This window comes from Aulonocara stuartgranti (assembly GCF_965226115.1).
Source record: "Aulonocara stuartgranti genome assembly, chromosome: 4".
Lineage (NCBI taxonomy): Eukaryota > Metazoa > Chordata > Actinopteri > Cichliformes > Cichlidae > Aulonocara > Aulonocara stuartgranti.
Genome location: NC_138942.1, coordinates 4,784,081 through 4,808,107, shown reverse-complemented (window position 1 = coordinate 4,808,107; position 24,027 = coordinate 4,784,081). Strand labels below are relative to the sequence as shown.

At 37.8% G+C, this 24,027-nt stretch overlaps 2 protein-coding genes across 5 annotated transcripts in view; one reads left to right on the top strand and one right to left on the bottom strand.

Moving 5' to 3' along the window:
* The window catches only part of LOC309704319 (amine sulfotransferase-like), a 137,880-nt gene extending 116,162 nt beyond the window's left edge, over window positions 1-21,718 (top strand). The window contains exons 1-7 of one of the 4 annotated variants that reach the window (XM_082529393.1): window positions 6,551-7,418; window positions 10,603-10,751; window positions 10,845-11,044; window positions 12,391-12,517; window positions 20,562-20,656; window positions 20,760-20,931; window positions 21,013-21,718. In XM_082529393.1, the coding sequence (XP_082385519.1) occupies window positions 10,610-10,751; window positions 10,845-11,044; window positions 12,391-12,517; window positions 20,562-20,656; window positions 20,760-20,931; window positions 21,013-21,122 (846 nt within the window). In that variant the 5' untranslated portion in view covers window positions 6,551-7,418; window positions 10,603-10,609 and the 3' untranslated portion in view covers window positions 21,123-21,718. Of the gene's footprint in view, window positions 1-6,550; window positions 8,046-10,398; window positions 10,412-10,602; window positions 10,752-10,844; window positions 11,045-12,390; window positions 12,518-20,561; window positions 20,657-20,759; window positions 20,932-21,012 lie in introns of those variants that run through there. The other 3 variants (XM_082529402.1, XM_082529394.1, XM_082529396.1) reach the window with 3 other exon arrangements.
* Window positions 1,560-7,036, bottom strand: LOC309704321 (uncharacterized protein). Its single transcript, XM_082529404.1, has 12 exons — window positions 7,028-7,036; window positions 6,202-6,365; window positions 5,595-5,620; window positions 5,021-5,053; window positions 4,835-4,924; window positions 4,352-4,423; window positions 4,155-4,243; window positions 3,940-4,042; window positions 3,669-3,736; window positions 3,352-3,430; window positions 2,254-2,447; window positions 1,560-2,145 (listed from the first exon to the last, which is right to left on the bottom strand). The coding sequence occupies exons 6-12, from the start codon at window positions 4,406-4,408 to the stop codon at window positions 2,001-2,003; spliced, it is 735 nt and encodes a 244-aa protein (XP_082385530.1). The 5' UTR covers window positions 4,409-4,423; window positions 4,835-4,924; window positions 5,021-5,053; window positions 5,595-5,620; window positions 6,202-6,365; window positions 7,028-7,036; the 3' UTR covers window positions 1,560-2,000.
* Window positions 21,719-24,027: the final 2,309 nt, after the last annotated feature.

Genomic DNA, 24,027 nt, shown 5'->3' with positions numbered 1-24,027 from the left:
ACAGCTACAGAGCAGTGGGCTGTAAGGCCTATGTTTCATTTAAAGTACTCAAATGTTGGAAAGACCACACAGTCATCCTGCAGCATACATATGATAAGCATGATGGGCATGATCCTTCGGACCCAAAAGACGCACATTTCAACAATATTTCCAGTGATTTGAGGAGGAAGATTGAGGAACTGCTTTCCCTTGGAACTAAGCCAGCCATCATACTAACCGAATGTCATAAATGGGCCAAAGAACATGGACACTGTCAATGGAAAATTGTATTTAGTAGTCAGTATCATCTTTTAGTGATATAAGTTTGCATATGATAGAATACTGCATGTAGTTATTTGTATTAGGAAATATTCAACCATGTATACTTAGAGGCATATAATCAATTGTGTGTGATCTCTAACAGGCTGCAGGCTTGGTGTGCACTCCAGGAATGCACCCCCACGTCCTGGGAGCATGAGAGTTCGTACCTTGTTTTATTGTTTTACGGTAGGATTAACGTAGCTATGTCTGTTTTAGTTTAAGTGCTTCTTTACATATAGATGAACTGCTGGACTTCCTCACCATGTTATTTAGGGTGAGGGGGAGACTGCCCTCTTTGTGACCAAGGATGTACCTTTTGTGCCTTCATGTTATATGACCCTTTGATCAGCAGGACACACACACACACACACACACACACACACACTGAAGTATAAAATAAAGACAGGGGCAGTGCTCAGGGCGAGTCTCTCTGTCTGGAGGCTGCCCTTGCTAGCAAGAAGTTCTGTGTGTTTCTCTTCTCTGAGTCTTTACTGAAGAAGTGTTTTATAACATTTTCCTTAACAGACACAGAGATCTTCACAACAGAGGGCATTTTGTCACACCACGTGACATTAACTGTGGAGACAGTCAAAGTGTACATACCTTACTTAATGGAAAACATCTCTTCTATCAACCATACACATCTGACCAAGACCTAATTGTTTTGCAGACACCTGTAATGAAATCAAACATGGAGAACTATGCAAAACAGTTAGTATTTGTTGACACCACGCACTGCGTTAACCAGTATTCATTTCCCTTATTCACACTTGTTGTAAGAGATGATCATGGGCATGGAGTCCCTGTGGCCTATGCTATTGTCAGCAATGAAAGTCAGAAAACCCTGGAAACTTTTCTTGGAATAGTTTGTGAGCATTTCCCAACTTCCCCGAGGTAAATAATACATTGACAGCTATTAATTTTGAAATAATTCCTTTTCAAAACAGTTATAACATGCCAGAATCTAATGCTATAGCTGCAGCATGGGCTGCAAAAAACTTTCCTTTCCAGTTGTTAAAGTTATTCCTATAGGCTGTATGCAGTATTTTATATAACTACTTGTGAGTTGAAATGTTTAATTTGGCATTGAAGTGGTGCTTTGAGATTTCCAATCTGGGTTCCAATCTGGCCAAATATCAAAGAGAAATTAAAAATGCATGCCATGGAAGATTTCGGGTCTTAGGGGGTTAAAATGACCAGATCCCTAGGGCCTGTTTTCCAGGCCACTAAATTAAACCCAGTCAATTACTAATTGCACAGAATAAAAACCTACGAGGTCCACTAATAGTCCAAAAGTCCAAATCTTTAATAGAAAAGACAGGCAGAAATCAAACAAACAATAATCCACACACACTGGAAAGTTAATAATTATAAGTTATTAAATCAGACTAATTAAATACAGTAAAATTAATAAGGGAAGACGAACACAAGGGAAATAAAAATGACAACAGTGTAAACATACCAAAACTCAAAATAAAACAGGAAAGCTACTACAAACCGAGTGTGACACAGTTACATTCATATTGAAACATGTGATAATTTTCTTTCTTTGTAGCATTTTTAAGATACGTGTTAGAACAGTCATTATCCTGTTTGGATTAGGAACCAAACATTTTTGCCAAATAGTTAACACAAACTTAGAACAACAGTGAACAATTTTCAAGATTCTGATTTACAGAACAAACAAAAGGTTTCATTATTCAAGAGACAAGATCAAGTTTTTCACACAGGAACAAAATGACAGAATCCAGTGCAGCAGGGCCAAAGGTGTGTGTCAGCAAACTGAAGGTTGAGGAATCAGTCAGTTCATGTTTAAGGTTGTGTTGGATTTTGCGAAGGGTGTGTCTGTTATTAGAAAGTAAGATTAACAATGTTACACCAATAACCCAAATACGGGGAAATGACAAATAATACAAAAAAAGATACAACTTTCATATTATTTTACTAACTTACTTTGTCATATCAGCACTTGAATGGTCAATGCCTTTACAGACCATGTCTCTTGTGACATCGCAGGCCAATCTTCTGGCAAACCTGAGGGCTAGCTCCCCAGCCTCCTCTTCACTCAGAACACTAAACACTGTTACTTTAGTTTTGGCCTTCTTAGGCCTGTCAAGAATCATTGCGGGCAGTTTGGCTTTACGGCCCTAAAAAAGAAAAAGTGCAAACACCAAAAGAGCAGAGAGAGACACACACACACACACACACGCACAAACAAAGTTAAATGCTTTTGTTTACATGGTGTAATTGTGTATATGTTGCAGCAAATGCACAATTTCCAGCCACATTGTCACTTTATTGATACGAGTAACCCGGATTTATTTCAGGTGACATCAAAATCACGAAATGTATACCTACCCCAATCAAACCTCTGAAAACATGAACTGACGTGTTCTCTGCGTTGATTCTGCGCTTGATCTCGTCTTCTGTTATTGTGTAGGTTTTCTTTTTTGAGCTTGGTACAGATAAGCGACCATGCACTCTGTAAACTGTACTAGTTCCTTCTGAATCAGTTTGGAATTCTGTATCTGCATCGATCCTGTCAACATCATCAGCAGCAGCATTATCTGTACTCAGACTTGTGCCGTATACTTCTGTTTCTTTTTCTTTGTCTTCAGTCTGTGTACCTTCATCTCTGACTGTCAGTCTTCCTATCTCACTGTTACTTGTCGATTTGCTGCAGATGTTCTCTCCCTTAGGAACTTTTCCTTTGTCATTCGCTGCCTGATGCTTTCCCTGATGACATTCTTCACTGGCTACTTCTATTGCTCCTCCTGTATAGCCACCTACTATGCTGCACAACTCCTTTCCCTCTGCTGTGCTGCACTGTGCTGTTACATAAAGAAGAATGATATAAACAACACTATATCAATTTAATTGTGAAGGGAAATCCCCACACTACGACACAGTTATGTCTAAAATAGTTTTGTGTAAAAACTGGATCTTTAAATGTCCACTTTAATTACACAGTCCTGGTGTGCAAAGGCAAAATTACGAAAAATCTTTCACTTTAAACATTTTTGGACATTGTTTAGTTATATTGTGACTTACTCTCACAGAAGATACAGATGCCACAAACAGACTTTGAACAACGCATGTGTTTGTATGCACCACATTTCTGGCACTGCACCTGTGAATTAAAAAAAAAAAAGAAGAAGAAATAAACAAACAAAAAACAAATGAACAAAGTCCATTATATAAACAATCTATATGGCTAAGGACATGTCATAGTGTACCCGGTCTTTGGCTGCAATCACACACCAGCACTGACTGCACTTCCTGACTGCATTTTCCAATGTTAGAGAAAAAGAAGGCGGCTAATTCTATCTTTACCTATTGAGGAAAATAAGTAGTGGCAAAGTCAGGACCTGAGCTTTGGGATTTCAGTGTTGTACTCCTCCACTTGTGTTTTACCGTCAATGAGAGATTGGGCAAACTAATAATTGACGAAGAAGAAAAAAAAAGAACAAAAGAAATTAGGTTAACAAAGAAATGATTTTTTTTTTCAGCATTACTGCTGAAATCGTTCAATCTACAAAAAAAATTTAGATTTTACCATCCTGCCTCTAAGGCTTTAAAAACTGAATAGGCAAAAATGTAAACATTACTTATATAGATTAAAGCTATAGTTTTCAGTACCATTATGACATGCACTCCACATGAGTTCCCATCCTGTTGATGTGGGTGGCTCACATGTGACAAAGTCCACTCTCCAGTGCAGCCTCTTGCTGAAGCAAATGAGCTGAGAGATCGCAGTTATTACAAATAAAAAGCATATAGAGAAATCAATAACCACGTTCGGTAATGATTTCAATTAAATTAAATATGTTATGTTAAATATGTTAATTAATTACCTCCAGTTTTTCAACACCGCACTTTTTCTGGCCTCCGACTCTCCAAATGAATTCATATAGACTATGGTCCTCTTGGGTATGTCACAAAACTGTTTTGTAAAAAGATGGATATGGTAGGCTTGTGCCTTGAGCTTTCCTAATGAGGGACACTGAAAAGTATCATGCACTAGAGAGAGTGCAAAATCTGTGCAACTTACAAACAAGGTCCAGTGGCTGCCGTTTTCCAGACAGGCTCCAATCAATTTCTCATACATCTGAAAGATGTTTTTCTGGAAATAAAAAGAATGTGACAAGTATGTTTTTCTGTCAAGAATGACACTGCAAAACTGCGAAAGCTTGTCAGGTGAGACTTGTAATTAATTCTGCAGATACACAAACATATAGAAAGTGTCATTTTTGGTTTACATTAATTAAGTTCTATAGTGTGTACAAAACAAATCAAGACCACAGACTCAACACGCACCACTCAATTTTTGGTGTTCTTTATCAGTTGGCCAAGAAAGAAATGTTTTAATCTGTGTGCATTGCTTTTGAGCAAGTCTTTACACAGAAAAGGTTTCAGAAAGGTATTTTTCAGGTTCTTCTGACAAGGCTTCAATTTTGGAAAATGCTGTTTGTTTATAGTGTCAACTTATAAACCCTTTGTGATAAGAACATAGTTACCACAGTCCAAGTCATACCTTCAAAAAGTATGCACTTTGTGCTCTTGTGGACCCATCCAAAAATTTTCCAGTGATTTGGCTTGGTATTGGATAAATGTGAGGGAAATTCTATAAAAATAACATAAATACACCTATGTTTTCAAATACATTACAAAAAACGTAAACATGCTATGTCATTATGATCAAACCAGCTTTTCAACATACCTCACACTGCAAATAGATTAGGCCATCTATTACCTTATAAAACAAATAAATAAATACATATAAATAAAAACAGAACTAAGGAACACGATTCATTAAGTAAATTGTACAATAAAGTGTATTTAAAGCAGAATTTAACATTAGTTTTATGACAACATAAAAGGATTTTTATGTCAAGAGGTACCTCATCTGAAATGTTTGTCTGGTCAAACAGGGATTTCAAACTTGAAATAGAATAGAGCTACTCCAGCTACTCCCACAAGGTAATCTGTGAGAAAGCATATGCTGTAGTCAACAGATATCATTTTCTTTTTGCATGCTGCAACCATCATCCATTTCAGTCTTCTAGGAGCTTTGTCTGGTTGTAGTTCTTTTTTCTCCTCCTCTCCCCTCATCTATTAATTAAATTGTTTTCTGACCTTCCTAACTGTTTCCGACCTGTCTTCCCAATGTGATGTTTAAGCAATATATGTATGGTCAGAAGGGAGTGAAATTTCCATTGCAGTTGTACGTGTAACATTGCATGTGATAATAAAAGGCTTGATTGGTTGATTATTCAACATGAGTTGACATTTACCTGACATTGTGAAGGAGTCACAGTTTCTGTAAGGGTGTAAGAACATAACATGTGGATTTGTCACACTTATTTTTCACAAGTTAATAACAATCAATAATTTTCATTCCATTATTTACAAGCTATCACACGATGTCCCAGGGACAACATTTACACGGTGTCCCAGGGACAACATTTACACGATGTCCCAGGGACAACATTTACACGATGTCCCAGGGACAACATTTACACGATGTCCCAGGGACAACATCTACACGATGTCCCAGGACAAATTTGTAAATTTCTGGATTACTGTTAATCTCCATAGAATCAAGAACTCATGTCAAGTTTCACAGCTATGGACCAGTTAATTATGTTTCCAGTTTGATTCATAGATTCAGCACACAACCATTAGTCTAGGGCTTTTAGTTCAAATTCTCTTCACTTATGTTTGTAAAATGATCAGGGAAGCTACTGCAATTTTGCCTGACCCAACCCCCGGGCCACGAAACACCCAAAAAGTTGGGGAACGCTGGTCTAGAGAATAGTGGTTAGCTAATGCTGTCGTCAAGTAGCCTATCACTAGCAAACAAACAGCAAGCCAAGTGAGGAACATATGTATAATGCTTACCGTTTATTAAAGAAAAGTATCCTAAATTGACTTCAAATTCGGCGGACAGGCGGCGGTTTCTCGCTTCTTCACTTGTATTTCGAAAAAATTCTCGAAGGCGGGTATTTCGAAGACGCAAAGGAATGACGTCACAAGAGCGTGATTGGTCACTTGCAATGTTGAACCTGGAACAACATTAATCATGATGATGTGGGAACAACACCAACACAAGGATATCAGATCGTCCATATATATATATATAAAACAAAGAGTGAGATATATACATATATATATCTCACTCTTAGTTGCATATATATATATATATATATACACACACACACATGTATATATGTATAGAAAAAAAAAAACACCCAGCACGCCCCTGCGGGCGATTTATCTTTCAAGCTCGGGTCCTCTACCAGAGGCCTGGGAGCTTGAGGGCAGTGTTGCCAACTCCTCAGTAAGGAAAATCACTATTGGTTGTCCTAAAAGTCGCTAGAAGTCACTAAATGACGTCATCGCCTAATTTGCATAATTGGTCATGCTAATCTAATTGTAACTTATGTTGTTGGAGAGAGAAATAACATTGTGGAAGGGACATAAAGTGAGTAAAAAACGTCCTAAATACATTTAGAGTTTATTTAGAACTACAAATTAAATTTCTTTTAGCAATTATTGGTTTTTTTAATGTCACAATTCCAACCCTGCTCCTTTACCCGGGCTTGGACCGGCAAAAGTGACCCGAAATAGGCACTCTGGTGGAGTTACTTTGTGTGTGTGTTTATAAGTAGTTTTAAACCTTGTGATCCACAAAACAGCATAAGAGTAAAAGAGTAAAAGAACTGACTGCGTTACAGCACCCGCTGCTTGTTGAGAGTAAAAGCGATACGCGCTTTCACGTCTTTTTTAGCTAAGGGGTCTGAAAGCTCGCTAAATATAGCGACAAAGTCGCTAAGTTGGCAACACTGCTTGAGGGTCCTACGCAGTATCTTAGCTGTTCCCAGGACTGCGCTCTTCTGGACAGAGATCTCCGATGTTGTTCCCGGGATCTGCTGGAGCCACTCGCCTAGCTTGGGAGTCACCGCACCTAGTGCTCCGATTACCACGGGGACCACCGTTACCTTCACCCTCCACCATATATATATATATATATGTGTGTGTATGTTGTTAGAAGAAAACCAGCGAACATGATGGAAGACTAGAGAAATCACAGAGAGAGCTGGGGCACACTAACAGAGGTAAGTACAATTAGCAACTGAGTAATCACAGGAAATGAACAGCTGGTGACTGCTGACAAGCTGGTGTGAAGATCAGGGTTGGGACAAGGAGTCAGGTGTCACTCAAACAAACATTCGTAAATCTTTGTTTGGTGTCTTTCTCCCTTTTTTTTGTAATAACTCTTGAGCCAGGGTGTGACATTCATTCAATGTCAGCATGGCTGCCTTCCAGACTGGGCAGAGAAGTCAATGCATTGTCTTTCCATTAAAAAATTTCTGTTTTTAATTAAGCAGATTTGAAACAGTTTCTTGAGCTAAGTAAGAACTTGCCAACTCCCTCTCCAATCAGTGTACCATATTTAATTTTGAAAAGTTAATGAAGTACAATCAACTAATCTAGAGGTGCCTGTATAACTATTCTGAGTCTGAGGTCTCCCAGTTCTTCAGAGCCAGAGGTGGAGATCTGTGACTCTCTGAATGAATGCCAACATAAGAAAGAAATCAGCACTCTGGACTCTCCATGTTATCTTATCAGCAAATTATGCTGTGGCAATGTTGTGAAAGATTGTGGAGGCTCGGAGCACACACATGTCAATAAAAAGAGGTGTACGGGACATTCACTCTATTGGTCTTGCTGCAAACATCCAGGTAATACAACACTTACCTTTCTACTATTAAAATGGTTCTAAATGTAATGCAGGTTCAGTAAAAATCTGTTTTGTGAATTTCTTTTTGTAGTATTCTGTCTTGAGAATTTATTTGCATATATTATCAGACTGTTTCTATGCTTTGTTGTTTACAATGGGAAGCTACAATGGGAGTGATTATTTATTATTTCAGATTAACGGTAAACAGAGGTGTGGCCAAGGAGGATTTGGAGTAAATTATTTCAGTAATTCATATTAACATATACAATTACTAAGGGTTGCAAGATGCAATGTAATCTTGTAATGTAAATTACACAGGTAAAAGTCTAACATTGCTCCTAATGTGGCTATGATAATTGCTATTATGAGTGTTTATTTATTAGCATTTATAGTGTGGATGTGTTCAGTGGATGAATGGCTTTTAAACTAGGGCTGCTCAATTAATCGAATTGTAATCACGATTACGATCTGGGCTTTCAACGATCATTAAAAATGACTGAGCCGATTATTAGCCCCTCCCTCGTGCTTTACTCTCGCGCTGCTCCATGTGGCAAATCGAGGCACCTCTCTGCATTTCGAACACGTGTCACAACAATTAAGAGGACCCGAGGAAAGCTCGGAAAGCTAAGCAGAAGTTATTTGGAGGAGAGTGACTGCCGTTGGTTGAAAAGAGAAGTAAAAAAAAACTTCAGTGGTGTGGAAACATTATGGATTCGCGGAGTCAAACGTGGATCAAGTAGACATAGTGTGTAAACTTTGCTACGGTGTCGTAACTGCACCACAGAGCAACACTGCAAAGTTCACGAAACATAGATGTTTACATTTTTCATTTATTTTTTTTATATTGCAAACATTTGCATTGTTATCAGTATTTGCACACTATTTTATATTATTTTTTAAAGTCATTATTATAGAACCGCGTAAGCTAGCGCAATAATTTGTTTTGCATATGAAACCAGAGGAGTTGAACTTACATCTTATGCCATCAGCTTGTCCTAGGTCACAGTTTCCTTCCACATAAAGCTTTGTAAAAATTGCATAAAAGGCACTTGCAGCAACAAAAACATAATATTCCAGAAACACGCTTTGGCGATCCGATCAGCTGTTCGTAACACTTCCCACATTGAACAAGACGTCAACGCGAACTGTCGCATGTCCGCCATTTCCTGTCCGAAACCGGAAGTGACGTCATTTTCGCGGAAAATGTAGTTTTTTACTTGTAGGCCTTAAAAGCCTATACTGGTGTTTTTATAAGTCATGTTTGACTCTATACTTTTATGAATAGTTTCTGGAATGCTTAGAACTCGAATTGCACTGCTGGAAATAGTTTATTTTGATGCACATGCTGTTTTCTTTGCAAATTTGCATCATTGCTGTATCTCCAAAATAAAACTATGAAGACACTCAAAATAAATTTCCTGTGGTGGGAAACTATTTTGTACAACTTTTTTGTATTTAAAGTTTTGAGGGATAAGCCTCTTAAATTTCCCCAAGTAGAAATATATATGTAAAAAAAAACAAAAACTATTTTCAATTTTTTTGTAGTTTATTGCACTTTTTTGCAATTAATGTAATTACTATGGACTTAATGCATACAGATTATTAAAATATGGGCTATAACAGTTGTATTGATGTATAGCAACTTGAAATGCTCCCACAATTGGCACTACAACATGTAAAAAAATATATATATATAAGCTCTGGCGGACTTGGTTCTATGGTAGGTCTTAAAGGGTTAAATAAATATCGTCAAATAATCGAGATCTCAATTTCAGTGAAAATAATCGTGATTATCATTTTTGCCATAATCGAGCAGCCCTATTTTAAACAGTACATTTACATAATGACTGAAGCTTCAGTCATTATGTAAATGTGAAAATGCTACATCCAGATGAACAGAATCAACTTTTTGGGAATCTTCTTGCCTGGAAGGCTGAGGATGTGTGAAGACTTTTTGGTGAATATGCTATAAGATCAGGTCAGCAATATGAGAATTCTTTGGCAGGATTGTTGAATGATTTTCTTACCAGTTACATTTTTTTTTCAGGTCTATGATTTCTTCCTCATAGTACTTTTTGCTGACTTAATCTTATGAGTTTTGTCTGTGCCATAGCTAAATATTCTATTTCAAGTAGAGTTGGTTTCATTGGTGACATGAAGTCCTTCATGAGATGTGTGAGAGAGAAATTCTATTTCTCCAGACTATTCCCATATTGAACAACTGTAAAACCATCCAAATACCATTTTCAGTGTCCATCATTCACAATAATAAATTTGTTGATTGGATCAACATTTTCTTCTGTGCTGCTTGTGTTGAGTGTAACACATTTTACTGCATTTCTTCATTTCAGAGTCACATTCAAACAGGTTTTTGAATTGCTCTTTGTCTGGGCTTGCACCCAGCATCAATTTGCCATGCGAGACCCTACCATGGGGCAAAACGCCCCCCAACAATATAGGCCCTGGGATCCCTGGGACACATAAACCTCTCCACCATGATAAGGTAGCAATTCACAGATTTTACATCCCTATTTCTTTTTTATATCTGTCTTATTTAGAACTAGTATGGAGGGGATCAGTGACCGTCTGTTCAGGCATAAGAACTTCAACTTTGTGACCAGTCTTACAACTCCAGAGTACCTAGACTCCCTTGAAAGCTTTGAAATAAAAGACAGCGATGTCTTCCTTGTGACTTATCCAAAGTCAGGTTGGTGAAAAATTTCACACATTGTTGGTATTTGCTGTTTTGTGCTGGCCAGACTGATCCACTGATCACCTCTAATGTCTTTCCCCACATCAGGTACTGTATGGGTTCAGCAGATCATGATTTCCATCCACGAAATGCATAGCTATCAGACTAAATATTCAACCAACATTGAGAGGATGCCGTGGCTGGAGTACAAGACAGCTGAATACGCTCTTCTTCCCTCTCCACGGCTCTTCGCCTCGCATCTCCCTGTACACATCATGCCTCCAGGAGTGAAGGAGAAGAAGCCAAAAGTCAGTACTTTATAGAAGTTGAAATCTTATTGAAGAAAGAGACAGTCTTGAAGTTTGAGAAAGTTAAAAGCATTTGATTACTTATTGTTGCAAAAATAAAGCAAATTAAATTTGTACTTGTGAAGATTAATTTAATTTTTTGTGATGTTACCTATTGGTCACTGAAGTTCAGTTTTTGAGGCTTGCACTTTGACTACTGGTAGCTTTTAGAAACCAGGAAATCCTAGCAAATGAAAATAGAGTGGTTGATCTTCAAAACAAATGTTGTTTTATGTTCTGCAAGAATTAAAACAATGATCCTCTGGGGTCATAAATCGAGGAATATGAGGGTCATTTTTAATCATACACTTCTACACAAACACATGGTCCCAGGTCCAAAAAGCTAGCACTAGCATTTGTTTTATTTTTAATGATTCTGTTTGATTTCAGATAGAGGAGATAGATAGAGGAAGAGAATCTAGCTGTCATGGTTCTGGGTCGGTGACCCAGCGCTTTGAGTTTATTATTATAATTTTTTTCTAGTTTATTCTGATTTTGTATTAGTTCTTTGGGTTTGGTTGTCATGTTTATTATCCCAACCTGTGTCTCCCTCTGTGCTCTGCTCGGGTCCCCGAGTTTTGTGTTGTAAAGCAGTCTGTGTGTTTCCTGTTCTACTTTGTACGTCTGTGTCTCGTTATGCCCATTAGTTCCAGCTGTGTCCCCTCCTGTGTGCCATTTCCTGATTACCTGGTGTGTGTATTTATAGTATGTGTCTGCCTGTGCTCCTCGTCGTGTCCTCTGTGTTTCTCTGTGAAGCTTCTGCGTTACTCTGCATTCTTTTGGTGTTTTTTCCGTGTCTCTCTTCCCCTCGCCTCATGTCCTCCCTTTGTGTTAGTTTTCCCAGTTTAGGTTTATGTTCTGTTCTGCCCTCACCTTGGTTTTCTCTCTGTAAATAAATCTCCACTTGCATCTCCACTTCTATCTGCATCTTGGGTCCTCATTCATTCCACCACACAACTGCTGCCCCAGCCGTGACACTAGCATCCCAAGTGCCAACTTGCTTGAGCAACGTAGCGGACCGTATGTCGGGTGGCAAGAAAACTGCTAGAAGGTTGTCAGCATTCGGCTTCACGGAAGCTCAAATACAGACTTTAAAATGAATTTATAAAAATATTATCTGAAATCAAATTGTAACATTAAATTTTAAATTGCTTTTCTTTTAAACTAATGACATTAAATAGTGAATTATTACATTTTTAAAAAAATGTTTATTAAGATTTAAGATTTCAATTTAGTTTTTTTTTGTGAATCATTACATTTAAGTGACAGACTTTTAATATTCAAATTTTTTTTTAAATATATTTCAGATCGTGTATTTGATGAGGAATCCAAAGGACAACATGGTGTCTTTTTATCACTTCAGCAGTGCTCTAGCAAACCTGGAGACTCCCGAGAGTTTTGACCAGTTTTTTGAGTGGTACATAACAGGAAACGGTAAGTTTCCTCACCTTTAATCCCCATAATGGTATATCAATTACTGATTACTATAAAGTAATATTTTAACTTGTATGTATGTATGTATGTACTATATATATATATATATATATATATATATATATATATATATATATATATATATATATATATATATATATATATATAACACAAATTAAAATATTACTCTATATATATATATATATATATATATATATATATTAGGGGTGCAACGATATTCGTATCGATATTGAACCGTTTGATACAGTGCTTTCGGTTCGGTACGCATATGTATCGAACAATACAACATTTGTAATTTATTTTATCAACTTTCCTTCTGACAATGCTGTCTGTGTTGAGCGCTAAGTGAATCTGCGTTCGACTACTCCGCCTAGGCTGCACTGTCGAGCGCAGATCCACTGAGCGCTCAACACAGACAGCATAGTCAGAAGGAATAGTGCAGGGCAAGCTAGCGAGACAGAAGTTAAGCTCTCCTTGCAACATAGACCTCCCCCACCCTTCAGATCTGGTGTTTGGAATTATTTTGGTTTTCATGTGACGTATGACCCTGAAGGTAAGCGCGTCATGGACTAAAGTAAAACAGTATGTTGGATGTGCCATGCAATGCTCAACTACATGGGTGGGAACTAGTGTGTTAGCGCAGTTAGCTCGTTAACGTGTTGGCCGTCTAGCCCCATGCACGGGACTATCAGGGGTAGCTCGTTAACGGAGATTTGCCGTGTTGTGGCGTTAAGGTCATTTCAACGAGATTAACCTGAAAGCTCTAGTGGGAACACAACGAATATGACTGCACATTTACGCCGACATCATCCTAGTGCAAAGACAAGTGGAAGCAGACAAAAACAAGCAAGCATGCTACTAACTTTAGCCGAGTCATTTAGACAGCCGTTAGCACATGATTCTCCTTATGGGGACCTCATGTGTTTAATATGCTGCTGAGAAGCGGATAGTATAGCTTTTATTTTGGAAAGAGACATTTCTCTGTAATAAACTCTCTTTTCCAAAGATGAGTGATTACTCAATCAGATACAGGGCTTGCAAAATCGCTAGCCCGACGTCCCGGGGCTAGCGATTTTTCCAGTCGGGCTACCAAAATCTTTCTCTGCCCTGCCCGTCGGGCTATTGTAGGAAGGAAAAATATATGTCAATGCTTTTGCATTCTTTCAGAAATGTAGCTGGGTAATTATGTCATTGGCATCGGTGAGCCACTGTCAATATGTGACATATTGAAATCGCGTTTGAATTTGCGCTTGTTTTTTTGCTTTCACTTTGCAATCGTGCGAACTGTGTATAGAGAGCGACAGCACTGATCTGTGAGTGATGATAATTTGTGCACCAATTCCTCTGACATCGTCTTATTAATCGTTAGATTACTATGCAAACATGACAAGTGAAATCTCCCGCAGCTTAAACATATGAGAGGTTGATCGCGCAGAGAATCGCTGAGCTTATGTGAGTGTGTGTGTAAAAGCAGCAGGATAAGACAGGTCAGGGTGAAGAAGTGACAGCCAAAAAAAAGCTTACCACAAAACAGAGAAGTTATGACAAATCAGACTATAAGGCAAAGAGAAAGTGCAGCTTTATGGTTTCATGGACAAAATAATTTCTGTGGCTGCGATATGATGAGCTAAATAACCAGGGGTGCACATAAGTGGTCCGCAGGTGCGCATTCGCTGTCAAAATAAAAAACACGCACAAGGGTTAGGGTTAAATTTAAAAACTGTACTTTTGAGTTAAAATATATATTTATAATTTTAATAAATGACAAATTAAAAAGGCATGAACATTTTTTGTATCGAAAAAATATCGAACCGTGAATTTTGTGTATCGTTGCACCCCTAATATATATATATATATATATATATATATATATATATATATATATATATATATATATATATATATCATTCTTAGTTCCTTAACTGTGCACTACAAGGTGACCAGATCTTGCAGACTTTAGAAACCTGTTGGAGTAAATAGGCCATTTAATTATTCCTAACCAGGCATATAATGTAAAGTCATTTCTGCATCTTTTATATACATTCTGGAAAAAGTACATTGTACAATATCTAGGACCGGTTGTTGATTTCAATAAAATATTGTTGCATGTCAGCAGGGGTGGTCCTAGCCTGTTTGGTGCCCTGGGCGAACACGCCAACAAACTAAGGCTGTCAACGATCACGATTAACGCAATTAAAATTTTTAACGCAATCAACAAACTTTGGACAAATTGCCCGAAATGCGTCACTTTACAAACGGTGCCCCATAAGTAGGCATGATTAATGGGCAAAAGAGTGTATGTTCTGATGTTTTTGTTGATCTAGTGTTTTAGAAACTCGTCCAAGTCTAAAACCACACAAAAGATACTGTCAAACTGTCCCATGGCCAGGGGTGGATCTAGAGAACTTTTATGAGGGTGGCTTGGAAATCAAAATCATTTCTGTGGCTGCGATATGACGAGCTAAATAACCAGGGCTGCACATAAGTGGTCCGCAGGTGCGCATTCGCTGTCAAAATAAAAAACACGCACAAGGGTTAGGGTTAAATTTAAAAACTGTACTTTTCAGTTAAAATATATATTTATAATTTGAATAAATGACAAATTAAAAATGTATCAAAAAAATATCGAACCGTGACACCAAAGTATCGAACCGAACCATGAATTTTGTGGATCGTTGCATCCCTAATAAATATATATATATATATATATATATATATATATATATATACAGGGAGTGCAGAATTATTAGGCAAATGAGTATTTTGTCCACATCATCCTCTTCATGCATGTTGTCTTACTCCAAGCTGTATAGGCTCGAAAGCCTACTACCGATTAAGCATATTAGGTGATGTGTATCTCTGTAATGAGAAGGGGTGTGGTCTAATGACATCAACACCCAACACCCAAAATTACAAATCCTACCATGTGGATTCATGGATTTTTTTTTCACATTCTGTCTCTCACAGTTGAAGTGTACATCTGGTGCAAATTACTGACCTCTGTCATCATTTTAAGTGGGGGAACTTGCACAATCGGTGGCTGACTAAATACTTTTTTGCCCCACTGTATATATATATATATATATATATGTATATATATATTTACACGTATACATGTATGTGTATATGTATGTATAAAAATATACGAAGTAACATGTTGACATATGTTAATAAATTGACATGTACTGTTTCTTCATTAGTTACTTTTAGTAACAGATTTTGCGTTAAAAATTCTAATTATTTGGCTTGTTTGGCTTAACTGCATTTTCAGTTGTTTGTAGACACATTTGATCTCTAAGGTTATTTTTCATTCAAATGGCAATAACATTTGCCTTTAGGTGACTATACAAATAGAACTGAATTGATTCGCTAATCAATCAATCAATCAATCAATCAATCAATCAATCAATCTTTATTTATAAAGCACTTTTCATACAAAAAAAAATGTAGCACAAAGTGCTTTACATGGTTAAAAGCAGCCCACCCCACCCTCCAACTCACTCCCCACACTCTCATCCTCTAATCCTGTCATACCTTTATTCACATAAATATTTGAGAATCGTCGAGGAAGAATTATTGATAGATTATCATGACCATGGGCCATGCACCATAGACAGCAGACAGAAACAAATAAAACTGTTTATTATCATCATCATCATCATCATCATTGTTTATTTGTATAACACTTTAAGAACACACCAGGCAGACCAAAATGCTGAACAACACAGATCAAAACAACTACCAAATTAAACATACCATAAAATCATTACATACAATAAAATAAATAAGAAGGTGTCAGTTTCCTACAGAGTTAAAAGCCAGGGAATAAAAATAGGTTTTCAATCTGGACTTAAAGATGAAATGTCTCTTTCCTGATGACGCTTATCTAATTTGGAGGGGAAGGTTATTCCAGAGCATCGGAGCCGCAATTGAAAATGCTCGGTCTCCTCTGTATTTCAGCCGCGACTTAGGGACCGACAGCAACAGCTGCTCAGCTGAACGGAGCGAGCGAGGAGGAACATGTGGCTTCAGCAAGTCAGATAAGTAGACAGGAGCCAGACCATTTAAAGATTTAAAAACCAATAAAAGGACTTTAAAACGAACCCTAAATTCAATGGGAAGCCAATGCAAGGAAGCGAGAACCGGAGTGATGTGATCGAATTTCCTACTACCGGTTAAAAATCGTGCCGCCGCATTTTGCACTAACTGCAGGCGTGACAAGGTGCCCGACCTGACCCCTATTAAAAGGGAATTACAATAGTCCAGACATGAGGTGATAAAAGCATGAATAAGAGTTTCCAAATTGGGTTTGGAAAGGAAAGGCTTAACCTTCGACAGGCGTCTGAAGTGATAAAAAGCTGATTTTACCACCCCATTTACATGACCTTCAAAAGTAAGCACAGAATCAAGTTTAACACCAAGATTAGTGATTGAACTTTTCAGATGAGAGGTCAAATCACCAAAATCAACATCTGGAGAATCTGGAGCGATGTGGGCCATATAAAATTGCTTCCGTTTTGCGACCATTAAAATTCAAAAAATTATTTTCCATCCATAATTTTATATCGCTGAGACAGTCAAGCAGTGATTGACATGGGGAGGCATCCAAATGACTAAAAGGTAAATAAAGCTGACAGTCATCGGCATACAAATGAAATGACACTCCGTGTTTACGAAAAATCGCACCAAGGGGGAGTAAATACAGCGAGAAAAATAATGGCCCAAGGATAGATCCCTGGGGCACACCCAAAAGCAGAGGGGCCACAGAGGAAGTGGCCAGCCCCAGCTTGACACAAAAACTCCTTTTGGAAAGCTATGATTTTATCCATGATAATGCCAAATCAGAAATTCCCACACAGTGGTGTAAGCGGGAGATCAGCAGGTCATGGTCCACTGTGTCAAATGCAGCTGTCATGTCCAATAACACAAGCACAGCATATTTACCACGATCAGTAGCAACAAGAATGTCATTCATAACTTTAACAAGAGCTGTCTCCGTACTGTGAAAGGGCTTAAAACCAGATTGGAAGACAGTTGCGAGTCATTCAAATAATCCAACAGCTGGGTATGTACAATCCTCTCCAAGATCTTGCTTAAAAAGGGAAGCTTGGAGATAGGTCTAAAATTTGACATAATAGAACTATCAAGGCCAGGTTTCTTAAGTAACGGGTGTATGACTGCATGTTTAAACCCACTAGGAACTTGACCGGTTAACAGACTAGTATTGATAATTTTCAGGATATAAGGTCCAATGATGGGAAATACTTTTTGGAGAAAGCAGGGAGTAACAACATTGTTCGGGGAGCCACAAGGCTTAGCATGTAGCACCAACTCCTCTAAATCACGCAGAGAAATCGGTGCAAAAGCAGAGAATAGGCTTGAGCAAGGAGCATGCATGGCCGGATCAACAATAGGTGGGATCAGAGGCCTCAGGCTAGCAATCTTGTCCACAAAACAGGTAATAAACTTATTGCACATAGCCTCAGAGGACGGCAACAGGTCATAACCCTCCAAGTTAAGTACAGAATTTCTAGTATTGTATAAAACACGAGGGTTATGAGAGTTGGCCAAAATAAGTTGAGAAAAGTAGGAGTGTTTATCGGCCTTAACTGCCCTCTGATAAGTTTTCCAACTAATCTTTAGGGCTTCCAGGGAGACATGCAATCTATCTTTTTTCCACTGTCTTTCACATTTCCTACATTGTCTTCTAATAGCTCGGGTACGATCTGTTAACCATGAACTAGTCTTAGATTTACATTTTCTTAGTCTCAAAGGGGCAACAACATCAAGCACAGATTTACAAGCAAAGTCAAAATACAAAAGTAGGTCATCTGCAGTGGGCAAGTCAGGGGCATAAGACATTAATTTTTCAAACAGTATAGAAAACCGCTCAGCAGAATCAGAGCCAAAGGCATGATAACATGGAGCCTGATTTGCAAAAGCATTAGCAGGAGCAATATCAAATAAGATAGGCATATGATCAGAGAAAACTGCATCTTCAACACGTACATTGCAAACAGATAAACCATGAGATAAAACTAAGTCCAGTGTGTGACCACCAGAGATGGGTAGTAACGCGTTACGTGTTACTGTAATCTGATTACTTTTTTCAAGTAACGAGTAAAGTAAGGGATTACTATTGCAAAAAAGGTAATTAGATTACCGTTACTTTCCCGTAGGAACACTGCGTTACTAAAACCGTGATTTTTTTGCGAGAATGTCTCATGACAATGATGCAAGCGAGTGCGACGTTCGTGACAACAGCTGTATGCAGATCAACAATGGATCATATATCGAGTGCAGGAGAGAGTATGAGCGTGCAGCGTTTAAAGCGTGGAAGTACTGACTACTTCCATAAAAAGTGACAAAAACATTAGCGTCCATTGTGCGTGGGAAGAAAACTTCTTTTTACAGCGAAAAAAAACCCCTAAACAAGCACCGAGTGCGCAACGACGTAATGGGAAATTCACATAGAAACTCGCGGATTCTTCCACTGACCGCTGCAGCACACCTGCACCAGGGCAAACCTCCGCCTACCCCACTCCTGCTTTACAAGTGAAAATAGAGCAACAGGACCGCTGAGTCTTTGATTTTATTTATTTTCTGCTGTGTTTTACTTGCATCTATTTGAAAGAGTGAGTGTAAACACAAAAAATATTTTATTTTATGTGCTGGAATGTGCAGAAAATAGGTTTAAATGTTAAACTAATTTCTTCCAGTCAGTGAATGCTGCATATAATTTAATTGTTGCTTGATGCATAAAGTTAAAAGATTAAAACTGTTAAAACAAGTTTTAAAAAAAGAGACTTTTCCATTGATTACATTTTGTATGATGGATTATGCAGAAAAGTAAAATTTGGTCTGAAAGATCTATCGCTTTATCACCTATTCAGATTGTAAATCGTGTTTTTTAAAAAGTAACTAAGTAACTAAGTAATTAATTACTTTTGAAAACAAGTAATCAGTAAAGTAACAGGATTACTTTTTGGGGAAGTAATCAGTAATTAGTTACTGATTACTTTTTTCAAGTAACTTGACCAACACTGGTGACCACGTTCTTGAGTGGCACCACTAACAGATGGGACAAAATTAAAAGAGTTCACTAAGGCAAGGAAGTCCTTGGCCAGAGGCTTCCCCAGACAGCAAAAGTGTATGTTAAAATCACCAAGCAGGAGGATCTGGTCATACCGTGAGGCACAGTCAGCAAGAAACTCTGAGAACTCGGATATAGAACTTGTTATATTTCGGGGGGCGATAAACAATCGCACATAACAACGAATGCGAGTGGCCCAGTTTACATAAACAGAGTTCAAAACTGGTGTAGTGAGACGAAGGGAAAAGCTGCTTCAAGTCCAAGTGAGCCTTAAAAACAGCAGCAAGCCAGCAGCTCTCGGAACATTAAAAAAGGTACAGTCAGCAGCTACTAGTTCAATGAAACCGCTCAACTCACCGGGAGAAATCCAGGTTTCAGTCAGGAAGAGCAAATCCAGAACACGAGAAAGAAAAAAATCCTTCAATATGAAGGTCTTATTTGCCACCGACCTGGTATTTATTACACCCAGCCTGAGAGGAACTGGGTCCAAAACTTCCAACGCATTAGCAAGCAGATCCACCGGTCGAAGGTTTTTCTTGTCAACTCCGTGCCAGTGTAAATGTCGTAGAGGAAAGAGATTTGCAGGACCATTTTTGAAAGACCCAACAACAGGAATCAACCAGGAATCCACCGGGTCCAAGGCACGCAATGGCACCAAGAGTCGCAGACAAAAACGGCGATCAATCAATGTTTAAAGAAATCTATATCTCTAAATGTTTTGTCTTTTCTGTCATGTGATTCATCTCGCAGCTCTACATGTTTGAAAGACTTGACCTGAAGGTTTCAGTGTGAGACAACAGTGGTGACTTTGTGGTGCTGTGCTAGTATGTTAGCACAGGCACCATTTTGCGTGTGTGTGTGTGTGTGTGTGTGTGTAAACTCAATTAAATGAGAACGCCAAATAACTGGATGCATTATGCCAATATACAGTTTATGGGTCATCCTGGTTTGACCATGTCAGGGAGTGGTATTTAAACAGAGACCAGTACAACATCCTCTTCCTGACCTACGAGGAAATGATTTTGGTAAGATGTTTCTTCAAACTTTTGTTGTTCATTAAAAAACTCAAACAAAATATCTGGCTGAGTTTAAGGTTCTTTTTCTCTTGCCTTCCTGCTTTTCTTTCAGGACCTGAAAGGATCAGTGAAGAAGATCTGCAACTTCTTAGGGAAAAACTTGACTGAAGCCACCATCAGTCAAGTTGTGGAAAAAGCTAAGTTTGAGAACATGAAGAAGGACTCGAAAGCAAACTATGAGCACCTTCCACCAGAGCAGTTCAGTGGAAAATTCTTGCGCAAAGGTAACATAACAGACCTGCAGCTGCTGTGCAGAAAAATGTGATATCAGTGTATCAGGTGTTGTGTTTTTGTCTTCATTACAGGTCAGATTGGAGACTGGAAGAACACACTGACTGTTGCACAGAGTGAAAGAGTGGATCAAGTCCTTCAGGAGAAACTTGGTGATTTGCCTTTAAAGTTCATCTGGGAATAAGCAGAGCAGCTCTTCAGGGTCTCCCAGGAGTTTTAAAAGCATTGATTTCATTCATTGGAAAGCCTTAAAATGTGTTTTTCTGCTATTTTAATTTTCAAAAAAACAACAAATGATTAATGTTTGTTTACCCAAGATTGATTCATGTTACGTAGATCATGATTCCAGGAATCAACAGTAAAATGTAAATCAGTCAACATATCTGACATGTCTGAAACCAGTACACGGCACTTTGGATTCTCATAATTTCTGAATAGTCATTAACTATTGATTTTTTTTAATCACATCACTTTTGACAGTATGCCCTGACCTTCAAATAGAAGAAAATTCTTGAAATAAATGTACTTTTGCCATGAAGAAAGTCTGACCTTAACCTACAAGTGATTTCTCTTCCCATGAGTCAGCAGCCAAGACAGAAGTATCTTATTCATTTGTGTTGAAGAATTAAAAGGAAAGGATCCTACTTTGGTAACAAACAAAACATTACAAAAAGAAATGGTGCAATTGCAGTGTTATTTTGGTTAAAGTGTGGTTCAGCATGACATTCTTCCTTTATTTAATCCTATACAGAATCAAACCTCAGACCTGTAAATGGCATCCACTGAATATCATTTAATTAATAAGTGAAATACAGCTTGTTAACACATGTTAGTGTAAGCTAATAGTCTATTAAAAATAACAATCTTATTTCTTTAATGGGACTTCTTTTTCTGAACATTACTGAAGATTTTCTCAACATCAGGGCTGCAAAATGTAAATTTGATTTTCACACAACAACGCTCTGATCCGTGATCCAAGAGTAACATTTGGATTTATCTGTGAGAAACTCTTCTTATTCAAGTAAACTGATCCAAAGATGGACTAAACTCCACATTATTCATCTTTATATAGCTGTCTGGAATAAAATTTCATGTTTCAAACACAGGTATGTCAGGTTTTGAGAGTCTTTTAATGTCACTCCATTTGTGGTTTTAAATGAGAACAGCCTTCTATCGTCAAGCCAATCTTCCAGCAGCAGCATTATAATGCAGTAGTCGGGGCACAGCATAGGTCAAACGAACACATTTTCTAGTAAAAGTAAAACATAAATGCTTAACACTTTAGTTTAACATTAACTATAGTACCTCTAAAAGAATGTACATTCACATTCATTCATTCACATGGGGTGAAGAACAATACAAACTGTGTCTCTTCCCCTTATCTGTTTGTGTGATTCACAACTAAGATCGAGTTGATCAGTGATCGTCTGTGCAGGTATAATAACTTCAACTTCCTGGCCAGTCACACAACTCCCGAGCACATAGACTCTTTCAGAATTTTGAAATAAAAGATGTGTTCCTCGTGTCTTATCCAAAGTCAGGTCAGTGAGAAATCTGACCTGACTTAAATTAAATCTGAATAGCCGTCGTTTCTGGCCAGTACTCTCTTCAGAGTTTTGAAATAAGAAACAGCAATGTCTTGCATCTTTTACAAAGTCAAGTCAGTGAGAAATCTCTGCAGCATCCCATTATTTTGCAGTTTTATTCTGTCCAGACTGATCTGCTGGTTACATATAATATCCCAAAAATCTTCCCTCAAAAGGCACCATATGAGCTCAGCAGATCATCACTTCTATCTATGAGTTGGACGGGCATCTGAATCAATATTCTATAAACTCGCATGAAGATGCCATGGCTGGAGTTCACAGGGGTGCATACACTCATCCACAGCTCTTCAGATCACATCTGTCTCAGGCTCTAATGTTTCCAGGACTGATGGACAAGAAGGGAAAGGTCAGAGCTGTATAGACGCTCAAGCCAGCCTGAAGAAAGAGCTGGTTTTGAGATATAGTATGACAAAGTTCTTTAAGTGGTTAAAAAATTATTTGCTCATAATTTTTGTGTTTAATTGTATGAAATAAAAGATAACTTTGTTGCCGAAAAGCAGAGTTCTATTGAAGTTTTATTGTTAAGGAAAGGCATTCAAGGATTAGAAGCTTTGTATTTGTAACAAGTTCATATGAAAATTCAGATTTTCTTCTTAGTCAGTTACATAGCACTATCATCATATATCAATCAAATTGTTGATAACTTAGCACACAGCTTTTTGAAACATGAACACTCCTGAATGCAAACAATACACATAGTGGCAGCTTAAAGCTTCAAATGGGTCACTTTATGGTGACAACATCTAGCTTTTATATACAGCCAATGAAAACAAATTGTTTATACATTTATATAAAACAACTCTCAAAACTATCACTTCAGCAAAACACTGCAGACCTTGAGACTCCTCAGAGCTTCGATCAGTTTTTTGAGTGATACCTGACGGGAAACAGTACGTGTCCTCATCTCCACTATCTGCCTAATGATGATGACGAAGAAGAGTCCAGGTCTGATAAATGATAACAGATATCAATGTGATCAGTAAGAACTTAAATTGATTATTTCAAACTGAACTGTGTTTGACATACTTACCCAGTTATTATCCAGTGGATAATAGCACATCCATATGAAAGAATTCAAGTTGCTTTATACTTTTCCCACATTCTGTTTCAGTAAAATATTTTTAGTATCTCACATACTGCATATTTGTTTGTTACTTTATAAATTAAAACAGTGGTACCTCAGTTATTTGACTCCTTACATTACGTAAAACGTAAAACCTTTGCTCCAAATTGAGCTATTAGAAGATAAGTCTGTGGGTTGAAGAGATAGTAATCATTGACAGGTTATTATGACAATGAAAATGTCATAATAACCTGTCATAAAAATGTCAAAGGATGTTCTACCCACTTACGCAGTGTACCTGCACCGTTCCAAAGCAAACAAAGCCAACGCTCAAAAACAGCTTGTAATCTTTTGAAATCATTCTCCTTTTCAACCTTTAAATCACTGCTATTCTTGTACCATCTCAGGTTTAAATACAT